Source organism: Lissotriton vulgaris, chromosome 5, assembly GCF_964263255.1.
Source record: "Lissotriton vulgaris chromosome 5, aLisVul1.2, whole genome shotgun sequence".
Taxonomy (NCBI): domain Eukaryota; kingdom Metazoa; phylum Chordata; class Amphibia; order Caudata; family Salamandridae; genus Lissotriton; species Lissotriton vulgaris.
This window is the reverse complement of record NC_141693.1, coordinates 1812464797-1812483663: the sequence shown is the minus strand read 5'-3', so window position 1 is coordinate 1812483663 and position 18867 is coordinate 1812464797. Positions and strand designations below refer to the sequence as shown.

General features: G+C 47.4%; 1 protein-coding gene across 1 annotated transcript in view; it reads right to left on the bottom strand.

Annotated features, from left to right (window-relative positions):
• TNS4 (tensin 4) overlaps nt 1-18867 on the bottom strand; it is a 101303-nt gene that overhangs the window by 37743 nt on the left and 44693 nt on the right. Inside the window, exons 3-6 of the mRNA XM_086924225.1 lie at nt 8543-8987; nt 4792-5225; nt 3381-3467; nt 2290-2415 (exon numbers count right to left, since the gene is read on the bottom strand). Coding sequence (XP_086780351.1) covers nt 2290-2415; nt 3381-3467; nt 4792-5225; nt 8543-8987 — 1092 coding nt within the window. The remainder of the gene's footprint in view (nt 1-2289; nt 2416-3380; nt 3468-4791; nt 5226-8542; nt 8988-18867) is intronic.

Sequence of the window (18867 nt, the reverse complement as noted above, 5' to 3'; positions counted from 1 at the left end):
CCTCCTTCTTCAACTCAAAAATCGCGCAAATACTGGACTCTCTCCCTCCCACCACCCCCCTTAATTATGCTGATACAGAGGTCTGTACTAACAGCCCGCGGCTGTCCTCCTTTAGAGCAGTTTCCCTTAGTGAGGTCACCTCCACGTTAGCCAAAATGAAAAGTGGCTCCCCCCTTGATCCGGCCCCGGCCAGACTTTTAAAATCTGTGTCTCCCAGCATTGCCCCTACCATCATGGATCTTATTAACATCTCCCTTCTCCAAGGCATAGTGCCTCCCAACTGGAAAAACGCGGTCGTCAAGGCCCTGCTCAAAAAGCCCCATTTGAACCCGGACGATATGTCCAACTACAGACCCATATCACTCCTTCCCTGTATCAGCAAAATGGCTGAGAAACTAGTTAACTCACAACTCTCCCTATTTCTTGAGACCAACAAAATCCTGCGCACATCCCAAACCGGCTTTCGGCCCGGCCAGGGCCCGGACACAGCCCTCCTCTCTGTCATCGAGGAGTCAAGGTGCATTCTGGACTCAGGAGGATCAGTGGCAGTGATCCTCCTGGACCTCAGTGCCGCCTTTGATACGGTGGATCACGATGTCCTTTTACATCGCCTGGCCAGGGCAGGAATTGTGGGTACAGCTCACGCTTGGATTAACTCCTTCCTTTCAGGTCGTTCATTCCAGGTGTGGGACGGCAACTCTCGCTCAGACCCCCTACCACTCACCTGTGGAGTCCCTCAGGGGTCCTCGCTTAGTCCCACCCTGTTTAATGTTTATATGGCCCCCCTGGAAGACGTCGTGACCCCTTACGGGATAAAAATAGTAAACTATGCTGACGACACCCAACTTGTCGTCTCTCTCTCCCAGCTGGACAAACACCCAGACAGCCTGCGGAACTGTCTCCAGGACATTCACACCTGGATGTGCAAATCCTCCCTGAAGCTTAACGGTGCAAAAACCGAAATTATGCTTCTGGGCAACAAATGGTCTGCCATCCCCCCCGCGGTTTGGCCGGACGCCTTTGGTGAGATACCCACACCAAAGACAGAAATTAAAACGCTAGGTGTCTGGCTGGAACCGAACCTCACCATGAAGACCCAGGCCACCAAGACCACTGGAACATGTTTTGGCCTCCTGCGGTCAATCCGCAAAATTCTCCCTCTCCTCCCCCCCCTGTCCAGGAAACTTCTGGTTCAAGGGCTCATCTTAGCCCGGCTGGACTACAGTAACGCCGTCTACCTCGGCGCTCCGGAATTCACCTTGGCCAAACTCCAACGGGCACAAAACGCCGCGGCAAGGCTCATTATGAACCTCCCTCCCAGAGCCTCTGCCAAACCGGCCCTCAAGGCCCTGCACTGGCTCCCTGTCCGCCAGCGAGTAGAGTTTAAAGCCATGTGCACCAGCCACAAACTCATCAATGGTGCCGGCCCGGCCGCCCTGAAAGACCTGGTCGCCCCCTACAAAGCCCCAAGAACACTTCGATCTGACGACGAACCTCTGGCCATCGTCCCAAAATTTAAGAAGGCTCGCACCGGTGGCCGTCGCTTTTCGGTCAAAGCCTCTGCAGGATGGAACGCACTTCCCCGCAATTTGCGCCTGGAACCTTGCCACGCCCTCTTCCGGAAAAAACTAAAAACCTTTTTATTCCCTAAATAGTCTTCCGGTCCTTTCCTCTCCTGGTTTTTTTTACAACTCTATAGCGCGGGGATGCCTACGGGTCACCAGGCGCTCTATAAAATTTATAAATAAATAAATAAAATCAGTCGCCTGGATTATGACAACACCCTGATCCTCTTTCTAATTAATCCCTTCTATCAAAATTGAAGGTTGTCTAAAACACTGCTGCCCACATGGTAAACAACCTGCCTCCAAGAACACCGTCAGCCCTACACTTGCTCCCCATTCGAAAGAGAGCATTATTTAAACTGCTATGTCTGACCTACAAATCTTTGACAGGCTCCGGCTAAAAGTACCTTCAGGTCAGACTCACTCTGTACCTCCCGAACAAGAATCTAAGATCTAGTAACCAATTTATTTATGTCCCCGGCATATCCACACAGTTAATCAAGGTGGCCGAGCCTTTTCCTACCTCGACCTGTACCACTGGAACAAGCTTCTCTGGTACATCCGTGCTTCAGAAAATACCTTAAAACCTGGTTGTTTTAATCCTGCCTCTATCTCATCTAACCTGCTAGTTACAGTGCAGAGATAACCCTTAGGGATGAGTCCTGCACTATACCAAGACCCAAATAACATAACATAACATAACATAGCAATAGCAGCATGGTACCTGATTTGCTGTTGGTCACTGTGGGCGAGAATGGAACCCTCATGGCCAGTCCAAAGGATCCCCGGTAGGATGTGCTGTCACGGATAATGAAGGCACCTGGTTCCTTGCGTGTCAAGAGCTCCACAACTGCAAAGCAAGAGCAATCGGTTTCATGAATAAACAGGTCCTTCAAAAGGGGGCAAAGCTGAGGATCCTTGCCCTATGCTCCACATATGTTGGGGGCTGGCTCTGCTGTTATTACGTTTTAAAATAATAAAACTGAAGGCCGGGCTACTTCTCAATTTAGTTAATGCAGCAAAACCACTAGGTGGCGCCAGGTAATGGGTTTCACTTTCCCTAGTGTACAAATATTACTAATGCCAGCTGCTTCTTGGATCACACACTGAAGAAAGGCCGCACACATGTTTTAGCCCAGGCATCACCAAAGATTCATCCCTGTAAATAAAACACAGACTACTAGCTCAGATGAGCTGACTGCATGCAAGGAATTCCAGGGTCATCAAGCTAGTTGTGTGCACACGTCTTTCCATTTGTCAGCAATGGTGACTTAACTTAGTATTCAGCTCTCAGCTAGGGTGATCAGTTTTAGGAAATAAAAACCAGGTCATTTCACAAGCACAGATGCATCACTACAATTTTTCATCCACTGAGGGGCACAGAGCCGCTCAGTAACATAGAAAACACAGACAGTGAGAAACCAAGTGCTTTCTGCCAGACCCTGTTAACTTATTATGCACTGGAAGACAAGACAACTTCCTTCCCTTTGTGTTCAATCAAACATCTATCAAGATCGGGACATATGATCAATTTATTGAGTTTTGCAGGGATCAAATGTTCGAAAACCAGGACTGTCCAGGCGAATCTGAGATGCATGATAATCCCACCTGTTAGCTTTTCCACTAGAAACATTTCACTGTGATGGACACAGAATGTTGTGCCCCAATCTATGAGTGATCCTGCAGTATGAAAGCACCTTCCATATATTTTCGGCAAAATAGAGTACTAGAGTGACATGGGAATACCAAGACAGAGAAGCTTAGGAGGAAGATGATTTTCTGATAAGACAAGCCGCAAGTCACACCATTCTTTACCTTGATCACGGTTCAGGTGGGGCTTGAACCAATATTTTGAGGTGTCGGTCACAAACTTCATGGTTGGCTCGCCATTTGAGTGAGGATCTGTAACAATCAGAAGAGCTGTTAGATTTTTCTTCTTTAAGCAAACCAACAAGATGCACAGTGAGGGCATGCAGTGGGCCTCTAAGTAGGGGCTGAGCAATGTGGCTTTAACGATGATGAAACAATAAGATGTCTCTTATGGAGACAAATCCTCTACATCCGGTTTTCCATCTTCTAGTGATAATAGCAATAAACTTATTTTAACATATTCTAGCTTTTTTAAGTCAACAATAAATCTCAAAGTGTTTGTTTTTTACTTGGGTACTCATCAGCCAATGGTCAGCCTCTTTACAAAAGATACAGGAGTAGGAAATAGAGGACACCAGTAAGATACAAGAAAAAAATGTTGCACTTAGCCCGTCAAACTTAAGCAGAGAGCCCTTTACCTAGAGACAGGGACAGACTCCCTCATTGCAGTGCTGATCATTCATTGTATATCCATCGTGCCTCAAATAAACAGAAAAACCTTTGAGGGATTACACCAAGCCACATTATACTAGCAAGCGCTAGAAAAATGACTTTCTCTGGATGACACCACGTGTCAGTTGTTCCTTCTGAAACATGATGAACGTTCACCAGCGCGATTTTGAGTCGCAAGGGGTGTATGCAATTATAGGACTTTGCATCTATAAATTGTGGAATCCCCTTTAAAACTCTGGAAATCTCTAGGGGTGGGCAGAATTTCCGCAAAACGGTAAAAATCATAGCGAACACGCAGAAATTTCGCAAACACGCGGAATTGCTTGTTCGCAATACTTTTTTACTGTTCGCAATCGCTGTTTGCATGCTCGGGGGGAATATCTCGTGAACACGCATTTCAGAACGCGAACAAGCAAAACATTTTACGAAGTCACGGAACTCAGAATTTTGGGCAATTTTGCATTCTCCGGGGAATGCGAAATTACCCAAATTCCGTGAGCGGAACGGAATTTGCTGCCCAGGCCTAGAAATCCCACAAAATATCCGAACTCAAAACTCCACAAAATCAGGGAATTCGTATTAAGATTAAAGTAAAATAAGAACACACCATAGTATGCAGAAAAAAATACTAGCAGTATATTAAACTTGCAAAATTGTTACTGAGAAAAAAAATCATGCTAAATCTATTTCACCACCAGTTCTGTCTGCAAAAAAACTTGGTGTGACATTCTTCATGTACATTTTTTACAGTAAAAGAATTCCACAGTTAAAGTAACAGAAGGTAAACTTTACAATGTCACCATAAGTGATATTAGAAAAATAATTGCCACAATCATAGCAGACACAAACAACAAGGAAAAATTGAATATTTGTTTCTTAAACTTTAAAAAAAAAAAAATCTTACTGTCTGCGGAGAATAGCAATGAGTCTGAAGAGGTCTTGCTTATGCGCCCCATTCCTGAGCTGGAGCTGGAAGAGACTCTTCTTTTGATTGTACCGTGGCTGCTCCTCGATGAGGTAGGGTTACCATTGCCGTGCTCCGAACAACCGTTGACCAGCAGAATGGGAATGTCCACAGTGGAGTTGGCGATTGATGGTGGGCAGCTGCTAGCATGGCCCTTCTTGGAGAACAGGAGGTTTGTTTTGGGAGGGCAGTGTGGGAGCTGCTGTGCTGAGCCGTGTACTCCATTTGCCTGGTCACCGAAGAAGGACTTCTGCATCATCGGAGAGGACACATATGGACTGTTCAGGTTGGAAAAGGTTCCCCCAGCTCCAAAAGGACTTTCTGCAGACCTGCTGGGAGGCTGATCGGGGCTATTGCTGAGCAGCGAATGGGTGCTGTGAAATAAATTGGGGGAAAAAGATATCAATAAAAGAACCATTGAAACCTTGCTGGACTAAAGTTATTGCTGCAGCAGTGCTTTCTCCAGACTCCACGATTCAAGGTGTGTTTTGTTTCTATGATATATCACTCCCAAACTCGAGAAGGCAACTGGAGTTGAATTGTAGGCAAACTGAACACCAAGGAGAACAGGTAGTGAAACAGCAAACATAAAGAAGCCATTCAAAAGAAAGATGTATTGAGGCAGTGGGGTGGAAGGGAAATATGACTCCTCTCTGCATATATCTAAAATTCTGTCATCACATTATTTCTCAAAACCCAACCAGACTTCATCAAAGGACAATTCTGCAGGGGCGGCTCCTCCAATAGGGCGTTGGTGCGTTGTCCCACTGTTTTCTTGCAGTGCGAGAAGCAGAAACATAAAATGGTAATAACTTTCATTTATGACTATTTTATGTTTGGTTGGAGGCGGGCGGGTGGGCGGGGCTGCTCTGCGAGCAGGGTAGGGGAGGAGTGGTGTGTCCACTCCTGAGTGCGCAAAGACTGTTTGTTCTGGCCCTCTGGGGCTGCCCAAACCAGTCATGCGCACTTTGCTCTTCTCCATGCAGGCTGCAATGGCTCCCCATAAGCCCCTGGCTGGGCAGCGTCCTGACCAGCCACGGTCCGTGGAGGGAGTTCCGGTGGGGCAGGCAGGCGGGGCGGGGGAGGGGCAGGGTGGGGGGTGATAAAACCCAGAATATGGATGATTGCAGGTAAGTAACCAATTAAATTAATAAAACGAATGTCGTTCTGTGCCCTGCATCGCATTGCGATGCAGGGCACAGAACGAAATTCCTCAACCAAGAGGTGATTTGAGTTTGAAGAACTCCCACTAGGCGCGCACGGTGATTCACTAGTAAAGAATATTTTTCCAACAGGAAGGTATAAAAGGTGTAGTAAACATGCCGGTTAAGTTGCACCTTACGTTTTTTGGGGCCACAGTAAACTCCACTGCTACATTGGTCTAATATTCTCTACAGAGAGAACTGAGATACTCTACCAAGGACACCTCTAAACCCAAGCCACAGAGTATGGAAAGAGTATGGAAAGAGAAAGATGTGAGATAATAAGCAGTGGCGACTGGTAGGGAATGGAGGTGAAGCGGGAGCGGGGGATTGAAAAATATCAAATAAAAGACCATTTACCTTTTCCACCGCCTCTCCTCAATCTCCGGAAGAAGCTGCAGGAAGCACCTGGTCACAAAGACACCCTTGACCCAATCACAACGCTGCAATGCAGCATTGTGATTGGTCTGATCATCGTGGTTCGGCGTTCAGATGGGGACAGGGAGCCTGTGCATATTCCCCACCAGGTTGTGCTTTACAGCCTGGTGGGGAATATGCAAACTGCGCATGACTGTTTGGCCTGTACACAAACCATTCATCCTCCCTGTGCCACCAGCCCCGCCCCACCCTAAACCTAATTTTATTTTTCCCTTTTTCACTACTCTAAGAGCAATGAGGTGACGCTCCTCCACCTTAGCGGTGAAGCCGCCACTGGTAATAAGACCATATCAGTGATGCTAGGAAGCCACTTCATTTGCTCCCAATAGGAGAAAGATGAATGAATGAATAAATGAGGAGTTTTATAGAGCACACAGCTGCTCCTAGGAGTGTGCCGGTGCTAAAAACTAAAAGTCCTAGGGCTACAATCACTACAAAGCAAATAACCAAATCTACAGGTTTGTTGAGATTGACATTTTCACCTAGGTATATAGAGTGTAAAGTCTTGTAGTATGGTGCCAAAGTGACATTGAGTTAATTGGATAGACTACGGAATTGCCAGGCGTTGTAAACAATGGGGCTCCTAGGATTTGAAATTAACGGGGATGCCAGGCTCTGTAAACAACAGGGCTGTCAGGCTTTTTAACCCCTCCCACGCTCATGACGAGCTCAGCCCTTCATGAGCCACGGTTCTCGTGTGCTCATGACTGGCTGAGCTTGTCATGACTGTTCGAACGCTCGCACGCTGGGAAAATTCCCCTGCTGTGCGAGCATTCTAATGAAACGGGTGTGGTCATGACGAGTTCAGCTCGTCATGAGCACACGAGAACTGTGGCTCATGACGAGCTCGTCATGAGCACCGGGGAGCTGTGCCCTCCCCCAGCACGGCAGGAGAATGACTCCAGCAGCCAAGGGGTTAAACAGTGGGGCTATCAGGCTCTGTAAACAACGGGGCAGCCAGGCTCTGTAAACAACAGGGCTGCCAGGCTCTGTAAACAATAGGGTTGTCAGGCTCTGTAAACTACGGGGCTGCAAGGCTCTGTAAACAACAGGGTTGTCAGGCTCTGTAAACAACGGGGCTACTAGGCTCTGTAAAGATATCCCCATGGCAGTGCCACATTCTTGTCTGTACAGATCATTATTAAAAAGAAACACATTGTTCGTTAGACACAGTTCTATCATTTTTAGAAGCATTGATGTATGTTCCATTTCTTTGATGCCTCGCTGTTGTAAAAAATGTTTGCACGCCTTCAAACCTACTTCGTGTCTTATTGATGTATAGAGTGACACAACATCAATTGTCACTAGAAGATAGCCTGGATTCCATGAGATATCCATTAGGATCCTCAGAAAGTCTCCCGTGTCCTTCAGATAAGATGGCATACTCTGAGCAATTGGAGCGAGGAAAGTATCAACGTACCTAGAGATAGTATATAATGAAAAGCAAAAAAGGACTTGCTGACCGTGAGAAAAGCCGTGAGGCTGAAACGCGTCGGTGGAGTGTTTGTGAAGTGCTAATAAAGGCTTCTGAATAAGTATCCGGTTGTGCCGCCCTCCTTGTGTTCTAAAAATATATATATATATATATATATATATATATATATACACATATATATATACACATATATATATATATATATATATATATATATATATACACATATATATATATACACATACATATATATATATATATATACATATATACGTGTGTGTGTATATATATATATATATATATATATATATATATATATATATATATATATATATATATATATATATATATATATATATATTCCTATGCAAGACATTATTGGAGGACCATTCAAACAAACAAGGTCAATTTTACAAGAGGAATGGAATCTGCAGGGATTTGGGGAGGGGTAGTATTAGAACGCCACACTTCAGGTTACTGTGACTTGACCACTTTTCCTTATAGTTCAATGTTCATGGCTGAAGCGTGCTGAATCATGCACCCAAAGGGCTCTGTTAGTAGTGATTATGTGTGTTTTATGGTATTGACAGGGTGATAACATGAGGTTTGGACTTACCTGCCAAGCATGTAACTGGTGTCGGACCCTGGACTGTTAGACAATATGGATACACCACTGAATCTGTCATGGTTTCCGGGGATGTGGAGAGGCACTGACACCCCCTTGTGCCTCAGAGAGAAGAGCAAGGGCTGGGGCTGATGCTCCTGTTGATTGGTAGACGTGCTCTGTGTTGACGGTTGGCATGTAGAGGAAGTGCTATTGGAGGAGGAGGTGTGGCGAGTGCTTTGTCGTCCAGTGCTGACTTCATGGTTGCCATGACTGTTACTGTCAGAGAAGATGACGCTGCCATTGGCCGCACAGTTCCCGCCTGCAGTTCCTCGCGAGACAAGGATACACTCGTTTCTGGATGTGATGAACTGTGGGACAGCGGCTGGACTGGCGGGGCGCCTATTGGCGGCCACACACCAAACACGGGATGACTTCTCAACATCATCGTTCACACCTAGAAACGGAACACAATTAAATAAAAATAAAAACAACAGCCTGCTTAAAAGAAAATACAAATTAGCCTGTTATCCACAAGTTTGTTAATCAGGAATTTTCAATGAAAAATAATTTTTAAATACTCAATAATTTAGAGAAATGTACTCATCTAAAAATTGTTGTGCAGCATTGTATTGTGTTACATCATTCACCTTTTTTTTATTTCAAAGTATTTTATTCGTTTTTTATACAAACAAATACAATGGCATTCTGTCACGGGTTAGCCAAAAGTAGTCTGTATGCAATGGTTACATGTACTTTACGCTAAGCTATCTGTTTTAGCTAATCCCCTCTTACATTGACTTGCCGGGAAATTAGGCAGAGGCTGATAGAAAGAGAGAAACAGAAAAGAAAGAGGTGAGAGGGAGGTATGAGAGAGGTTCTGTAGCCCTGAGTCTGATAGGGGTTTTAGTCATGTGGCAAATCTGACACCCCACTAGTTGTCCTGTAGCGGGAGAGGTGGTTAGAAACAAGCGGTCCAACAAGCCCCCTCATTGTCCCTTAGGCCCTTGATGTTTGTGAGAAGTTGGCCTGATATGCAGTGCTCACTATTCTAGTGATCACTATGTATCAGTCCAAACAACCCTTATTGATGATTGCTTGTAAGTCAACCGTTGACCAGCTATTCTAGTAGCATGGACAAGAGCAGTCTTTAGGCTAAACTCTAGAGGGCGTGTTAAGCCAGCCGTTATACCATCACATATACCCCTTGAACACCAAGTGAAAGGACACCACACAAGTTCTTATAAAAATAAAAGGATATTTATTTAGAACACAACAACCCTGGACTCTTTATGAGGACAGGGTGCTAAGCACAATACAAAGCTCTTAGGAAAATACTCAAATCGCACAATTTACACAAATGCCCGAGGGGCACGAAAAACCATATACTACAAAAGTGGAATGCGAAATTACTAGCAGGTAAGTACTACTCTCATAGGGTTTGGAATCGCTAGGACTGGACTACTGAACCTTCAGATTACTAGCAGGAGGCCTAGGGGACTCGGGTGCAGAGTGTGCACTCTCACGCGGGATGCGGGACAAAGTCTATGGATACTAGTAAATGCAAAGTTAGTGTTATCGGACGAATCCGACTAGGTAGAGCTGAAACGAAAAAGGATCTGGACCCTTGGATAGTGAGGCTATGCTGGGGCACCGAAATGCCGAAGTTACCTAGCCCAGGGGCTGCGGCTGCATAGGTCTGGAAAGACGTCGGGAATCCTCGTTGCAGTCTATGGAGTCTGAAAGAAGTTGTTGCTGGCAGGCGACCAGTGTTGGAGTTCGGAGTGATCCAAGCCTGGATCGAAGATGGAAGACACCTGTAAGCAGAGGGGACCAAGTTCTGAATCACTAGCCAGTGATTAGATGGGTACCAGGATGGCACCGGATGGAGTCACCTCGACCAGGTGAGTGGGCGACGCTGGGCTCTGCAGTCTCACGGACCAGGAGGCGTTGTCGGCGACCAGGATGGAGGTGCGAGCTGTCCCACGATGGTATCTGCTGTCGACGTCGCTGGACCCAGGATTGGGGCAACAAGTCTTGGCAAATGCAAGCCCACGCGGTGGACTCAAAATGGCGTCTGGAGTGGACCAGGAGGGTCCGGGGTGCTCCTCTTTTGGAGGGGAGCAAGGGCCAGTCTGGAGCAACCAGACCAGCGGTGTTGATGTCGTCGTTCGTCGTCGGGAAGGCCACAAGCCAGCGGGCTAGTAGCCAGACAACGCGGTGAGCAGCAAAAAGCAGAAGGGCCCCACGCAGATCTGGTGGATGCTGGGGGGCTGGACTTCGGTGCTGGAGCTGCTCAGGGTTGGGGCTTCTCGGACCCCAAAGCACTCACTCGAGGATCCCTCGGCGATCGTGCTGGGCAGGAGTCATGCAGTCTTGAAGATGGCCGGTGCCTCGTGGTCTCGTCGCACCCACGGATCTCAGCTGAGCTGACGATGTGGGTAGAGGTCCGAGGTGCCAGGGAAGCCGGGTCTCGTTGTGCTTGTCAGTCGGATTCCGGAGGAAGGACGTGCAGCAAACCGCAGTGTTCTTGGATGGTGCCTGCGGGTGCAGGGTGACTACTCCTTAGTCACAAGGGAGAAATCTTGAGAAGAAGTCGAGAGTTCCTTTCGTAGAAAGTAGTTTCAGTATTCAAAGATGATCTAATTTGGAAGGGGGCCCGCTCCTATCTTTATACTAAAAAAAGGGGCTGGCACGCGACTAGGTCCTGCCCATGGGTGGGACCAGGAAGGGGGGTGGTTACACCCCTCTCCCATGCCGGACTTTCCCCAGCTCAGGGGCTGGTGTGCCCCTGGAACTGGTTCTAGCCGGCAGATGCATAGTGAGCACCGGGGTGCCACTTGCAGTCACCTTCCTCTAAAGCCCTGCCTACCCAGGATACACAAAACCCTGTCTGGGATGGTGCTAGCACCGCCCCTGACAGGAAACCCTTTGTCCAAGCCTCCCTCGCTGGAAGGACTCCCAGCAGCAGGAGGTCAGACTTGTGTCTGTGGTGGCAGCATCCATTTTGTGATGCTGAGGCTTGAGTTAACTTTAACCGGGGTTCACAGTTACATACATGTCGTGTCCCTCTAGAAGGGTGGAATGCTAATTGTGTCGCCAGAATTGGTGAGGGGTTAGTATTCCAATTCGTATGACACCTTACTCGACATGTTTTGATAAAGCGATACCAGAGTTGGCATTTAACCGCGAGGATTATAATGCACTCAAGAGTATATGGTATACGTTATCATGGAATAGCTATTAGGACTTGGTTCCGCAAGCTGCAAACGGGCTCAGCTCATGCCAGAGCACCATCTCACACGATTCCAAGCACTCTGCCTTCAGGATTGTCAAGGCCTGCCATAGGAGTGACTGATAGGAATACGGGTGTCCATTTTAGGGTTAGATATAGGTATACGATATCTAAAGCAAAGGGTGATTACACCACCTTGCCCCAGCTGTCGTGCAGCCAGTTGTGTCAGATTTAGATGGCCAGCCAGGGGTGGCATAATACATGCTGCAGCCCCTGGTAGGCCCTGGGTACACCTATGCCCTGAGTTACTGGGTCTGATAAGGTGGCCCAGTACCAATTGGTTAGGTACCTAAGGTACATGGAATCCATTTTAGAGAGAGAGCAGTAGGCCTGGGGCCCTGAATAGCAGGGTCCCAGGTCAACGAAGTCGAAAAACCAGCAAAACACCAGGCAAAAAGTTGGGGGTAACCATAGTCAGGTATCCACCTTCCTACACAACCCCCCCCAAACGAAAGGAGATAAGGCGATCCTTGACCAGGTAAGCCTATATTGCCTGAGTGGCCATATGAGGTGGTACATGCACTGGCATGGTTACCCCCTGTATCATGGTCCACTAAGCAATCCCTCACCCTAAGGGTATCTGAGGGTCTCCACCATAGGGAATCACTACCTGTGGTGTGTTTTGGCAAAGTAAAAGGCTGGTGCTGGGATGGAGTACTGAAGTGAGGCTCCACTACTTTTGGGCTCAACTTCCTCCAATCACTACTCACCAAATCTGCCTTTCTTTCCATGACTGAGTTGCTGTGAGCTCTCAGGGTCAACCTCTGGCTACCTAAAGCTGGAGGCTGAGTCCCTCTGTTTGGCTTACTGGAGGGACAGGTCAGGTTTGGGGTTTTTAGGCCCCATGTTTGGCTGTGCCCAACAGTGTCCAGCTGTGGGAGGTCCCTTACTACTTTTAAGGGGGATCCCTTAGGAGTCTGTTTTATTTTCACTTGGCTAGGTCTACTAGCTTCAGTGATCCTAATCTGTTGATTGGGAAGTTCTTTTGGACAGGGGGCCCTTTGGGGTCCACCACTGGCCTCCCTGACCTCTTCAGCCCTTGGCTGACTGAGGCAGGGTAGAGAGGGGCAGGCTACCCACTAAATTTCTCTCTATCACCTCTTCTGAATCTTTGAGGAGAAATTGGAAAAGACTAAATCTTGATGATCTTAACAGCGCATTGAACAAAGACCTCCCATGTCTTGATGGAGACATGGAAAGCATAGCTGAGGCTACACATGCATGGCTAAGTGATGCAGTGAATGCCTGCTTGCCCCTATCCCGCTGTAAGGGAAAAGTACATCGTCCCCCGGCCCCCTGGTTTACAGAGGCCCTCAAGAAGGAAAAATCTACTTGTAAGAACTTGGAGAGACAGTGGCGTAAGAACTATGAGGCTCACCAAAAAGAGATCTACCGCAGGGCCAGAAACAGCTATCACTCGGCATGCATGAAAGCTAAAGCATGCTACGTAACCACGACAATTAATTCAGCGGTTAATAAATCCCAAACTCTTTTTAACACGGTGAAGGAATTGGCTGGAGAAAACACTAGAGCGGAGGCCCCCCCTCTTAGTACTCAGCAATGTCAAGACTTGGCGTCCTTTTTTACTGAAAAGATCGAAAAAATCGTCTCTAACATTAATAACAACAGTTCTATCTCTCATAATCATGAGGATACTTTCCAAAGTTTCAAAGGAAACTGTCATCTTGAAGTCTGGCCCCCCTTAACATCGGATAAAACGAGGAAACTTCTTAAAGCTATCAAATCGGGCTCTCCTCGTGATCCTATACCCATCAGTATTATCAGCCAACTGGAGGAGTCTACCCTGACGCCCATTACGGACATACTCAATGCGTCCTTGGAACAGGCCTCAGTTCCTGCTATGTGGAAACACGCCATAGTCAGCCCTTTGCTGAAAAAGCCAGCCGCCGATCCTACGGTATTGGCCAATTATCGACCAATATCGTTACTTCCTGCCTTTTCCAAAATGCTGGAAAAGCACATTCATGAAGCTCTCTCTACATATGTGGAAAATAATGAACTACTCCACCCTTCTCAGTCCGGATTCAGGAGTGGGTACTCCACTGAAACTGCCCTGCTCGGAATCACGGAAAAAATTAAAGAGCTCAGGGATGATGGCCAAACGGTGGCACTGGTCCTATTGGACCTAAGCGCAGCCTTCGACACCATCTCTCACTCCAGACTGCTTTGCAGGCTGGGGGAGAGTGGTGTCGAGGGCAAGGCGCTAGAATGGATCAAATCCTATTTATCCTCCCGGACCTTTCAGATCACCTCTTCTGAGGCCTGTTCGGATGTTTTCTACTCCCCGCACGGTGTACCACAGGGATCCATTCTGAGTCCCCTTTTGTTTAATTTGTACCTTCGCCCATTAGCCACCCTTGCAGAGAACTTTGGTCTTGTTTTGATGACCTATGCAGACGACTCTCAGATTCTATTTTCATTATCTAAATCCGATTCGTCTGATTCGTCTGCACTTAAAACAGGCCTCCACGAAATTTTCTGCTGGATGTCGGCCAACCAACTCAAGTTAAATGGGGAGAAAACAGAGATCCTCCTCTTAGGAAACAGCAAAAATCTCTGGAGCGATTCCCATTGGCCGACCTCACTGGGCAAGCTCCCGATCCCTGCCACCCAAGTCAGAAATCTTGGAGTCATCATTGATGACAGCTTATCTATGGTTCAGCAAGCTAATAAAGTGGCTGGTATCTGTTTTACTATTCTCAGATGGCTTCGTAAAATCGTCTGGATGTTACCATCAACCACCCAGAAGACCGTAGTCAATGCCTTAGTGACATCTCGGCTTGACTACGGCAACATCCTGTATCTGGGTGCAAACAAAGCAGTCATAAGACGCCTACAGTTGGTACAAAATGCTGCGGCCAGACTGCTTTGTAGAATCCCCAGATATGCCAGAATAACTAAATATCTCAGAGATTTACACTGGCTTAGGGTCGAAAATCGGATCCGCTTCAAAGCCCTGAGCTATTTGTTCCAAATTAAAGCCGGGACTGCCCCCAAATATCTTCAAGACCTTGCCAAGCCTTACCTTCCAAACCGCAATCTTCGCTCAACGACATCTGCGAAGTTTGCGGTGCCAAGGTACAAACGGGCTAGACTGGGCGGAAGATCTTTTTCATTTCTGGGACCAACCCTTTGGAACACACTGCCTACTCAGATACGCAAAGAAGAAAACTACAGGAGTTTCAGAAAAAGTGTGAAAACCTGGTTGTTTGATCAATAATCTTTGCTTTTAGATCTGCTCTCTCTGTAGTTGTGCCCTGTGTTTTTTGCTGATTTTCGGCGCCGGGAAACCCTTTGTGGGTAGCTGTTGCGCCTTATAAATGCTATAAAATAAATAAATAAATAAATAAATACCTGCTCCAGACTGGGTCCCACCTGGGAAGGGTCCACTGCCATCAGGGGCTCTGTCAGGCTAGGCCTGACTACCTCTGGGGTAGTTCCTTCACCAGGGGTAGAGTCAGTTCCCTGAGGAGGCTGGCTCTCACCTAATGTCTGGGAGGGGGAAGACTTTTCTTCCTCCTCAATGCTCTCAGTTTGGGTGGAGTGGTCCATTGTTTCAGGCTTCACAACCCCACTATCTGTTTGAGTAGAGGCTGAGACCATTACAGCCTTACCAACCTTTTCAGGAAGGCACTCACTTTGTGTTTGGGCTGTGACTGTCACAGCCCTCCTATCCTGTTCAGGAAAGTCTGTCTGAGCCTGGGCAGTGGCTGCCACTGCTATTCCAACCTTTTCAGGGAGGACTGGTGCTTGGACTGGGGCTGTAGCTATTACTGCCCCACTAACCTTTCTGGGTAGGCCTATCATCCTGGAGTGGGTTTCTTGCTCCACCTCAGCCCAGGCTGAGAGTTCAAGGTCATTCCCCAGTAAGCAATCTACAGGTAGGGTGTCTGTCACTGCCACTCTCATGGGCCCTGTGACATTACCCCAACTGAGCTCGACTACTGCCATGGGATGCCTTCTTTTCACTCCATGAACGTCTGTCACCTGATAAATGAAACCAGTGGTCAGTTGAGCAGAGGGGACCAGATGGTCAATCACCATGGTGATGCTGGCCCCTGTGTCTCTGTATGCCTCAACTGTCTGACCATTGATAAAGGGCTCCTGTCTATACTTCCCCAAAATTTGGGTACCAGTAGTGAAGTTGGCAAACCCCATGCCAGTCTCACAGACAAGAGTTGTGTCAGGGGATCTGGCTTGGCCATAGTCCACCTGGTTTTCCAAAGTAATGCCCACCACATTCTTGGGGGCACTCCCACCACCTGGGGGATTACCACTAGTGGTAATAGGAGGTCTGGGAGTATTACCTGGGGGTATGTTCTCCTTATTGTTGTTGGCCTTTGGGCAACTGCTGTCACTTTTATAATGGCCTACCTGTTTGCAGGTATGACAATAAGGTTTCTTTTGGGTTTTGGGAGAAGTTTGGGACCCACCCTTTTCAGAGGAATTTTGGGGCCCTGTGGTTTGATCAGAAGATGTATTCCCACCCTTCTCTTGAGGCTTGGTTGATTCCTTCTTTTGGTCACCACCCTGGTTCTTAGGCCTGACCCTGGTTCTGACCCATTTGTCTGCCCTCTTACCCAATTCTTGTGGAGAGGTCAGATCAGAGTCTACCAGGTGCTGGTGTAATAACTGGTTCTGACAATTACTTAAGATTTGCTCTCTCATAATTAGATTGTACAATCCTTTGAAATCAGTAACTTTACTTCCCAGTAGCCAGCCTTCAAAAGCCTTAGTGGCACAATCAACAAAGTCAGCCCAATCCTGAGACTGAGTTTTCTGGGTGTCTCTGAACATCAACCTGTACTGTTCAGTTGTTAAGCCAAACCCATCAACCAGTGTATTCTTCAGGACTTGGTAATTGTTAGCATCCTCAGCTCTAGTAGTGAGGAGCTTATCTCTACCTTTGTCTTCAAAGGAGAGACACAAGATAGCTGCCCACTGACTCTGGGGGACACACTTTACAGTGCAGGCCCTCTCCAAAGCAGTCATCCATTTGTGGATGTCATCCCCTTGTTTAAAGGGGGGCACTATCTTACTCAGGTGTCTAGTGTCTAAACTCCTGTCTTTTTCTCTTGCGAGAATGCTGCCACCAGTGGGGTCTGCCCCACACAATTTCTGCTCTCTAGCAAAGGCAAGTCTCTCTTTGGCCAGGGCAAGTTCTTCCCTTTCAATCCTCAGATTGACTTCCCTCATCTTACCTTCATGCTCCCTTCTCTTAGGGGATGACATCCCTCTATGAGAAGAGGTCTGAGAGCCATTGGTTCGAATGGATCTGTTAGAGCCTCTGGATAGAGACCTAACTCGTCCATTCCCAATGTTAAGTCCGCCTGAGAGTGGTCCTGGGGGTCCCCCAAATCCATTCTCATGCCTACTTAAGTTGGTCCTGGTCAGTCTACTGACTTCTCCCTGACCTTTGTCTGCCTCATCCTCTGATAACTCTTCCTCCTCCTCCTCTGCATCATCTGCTGCCTGGAGGTGGCGGTCAGGGTCACCAGTGGTTCCCTCTAAGGGGGGCATATTCCCATCTGGATTAGAAGAATCTGGGTTAGCAGTTCTCCTGGCATCATAAGTCTCTAAGAGACCAATCAGAAAGGGAATGGTAGGGTTAGAATCCTGTTTTAGTTTCCTGGAGGTACACAATTGTCTCATCTCCTGGAAGCTAAGAGCTGCATATCAGGACATGACCTGTGGAGGGTCAACTGACACAAGGGGAGACTCAGAGTTTCCTCCTTTGTCTGACATGCTTTTCTAGTGTGGTGTAAGTGATGCACCTACCTACACTATTTGTTTGCCTACTGATCCCTTGCTAAGAGTTGTAGTCAGGGTGTGCTAGGCCCTGTTGAACTACTACAGCTGGTTCAGTAGAACTCAGAGTATTCTAAGCTAAGTTATATGTACCTTAATACTTATGTGATCTTTCACAATGATATTCTTAGGATACGTGTGGTAAAACAACAGCAAGCTCAAATCCCACCGCTGCCACCAATGTGAGAAGTTGGCCTGATATGCAGTGCTCACTATTCTAGTGATCACTATGTATCAGTCCAAACAACCCTTATTGATGATTGGTTGTAAGTCAACCGTAGACCAGCTATCCTAGTAGCATGGACAAGAGCAGTCTTTAGGCTAAACTCTAGAGGGCGTGTTAAGCCAGCCGTTATACCATCACATATACCCCTTGAACACCAAGTGAAAGGACACCACACAAGTTGTTATAAAAATAAAAGGATATTTATTTAGAACACAACAACCCTGGACTCTTTATGAGGACAGGGTGCTAAGCACAATACAAAGCTCTTAGGAAAATACTCAAATCGCACAATTTACACAAATGCCTGAGGGGCACGAAAAACCATATACTACAAAAGTGGAATGCGAAATTACTAGCAGGTAAGTACTACTCTCATAGGGTTTGGAATCGCTAGGACTGGACTACTGAACCTTCAGATTACTAGCAGGAGGCCTAGGGGACTCGGGTGCAGAGTGTGCACTCTCACGCGGGATGCGGGACAAAGTCTATGGATACTAGTAAATGCAAAGTTAGTGTTATCGGACGAATCCGACTAGGTAGAGCTGAAACGAAAAAGGATCTGGACCCTTGGATAGTGAGGCTATGCTGGGGCACCGAAATGCCGAAGTTACCTAGCCCAGGGTCTGCGGCTGCATAGGTCTGGAAAGACGTCGGGAATCCTCGTTGCAGTCTATGGAGCCTGAAAGAAGAAGTTGCTGGCAGGCGACCAGTGTTGGAGTTCGGAGTGATCCAAGCCTGGATCGAAGATGGAAGACACCTGTAAGCAGAGGGGACCAAGTTCTGAATCACTAGCCAGTGATTAGATGGGTACCAGGATGGCACTGGATGGAGTCACCTCGACCAGGTGAGTGGGCGACGCTGGGCTCTGCAGTCTCACGGACCAGGAGGCGTTGTCGGCGACCAGGATGGAAGTGCGAGCTGTCCCACGATGGTATCTGCTGTCGACGTCGCTGGACCCAGGATTGGTGCAACAAGTCTTGGCAAATG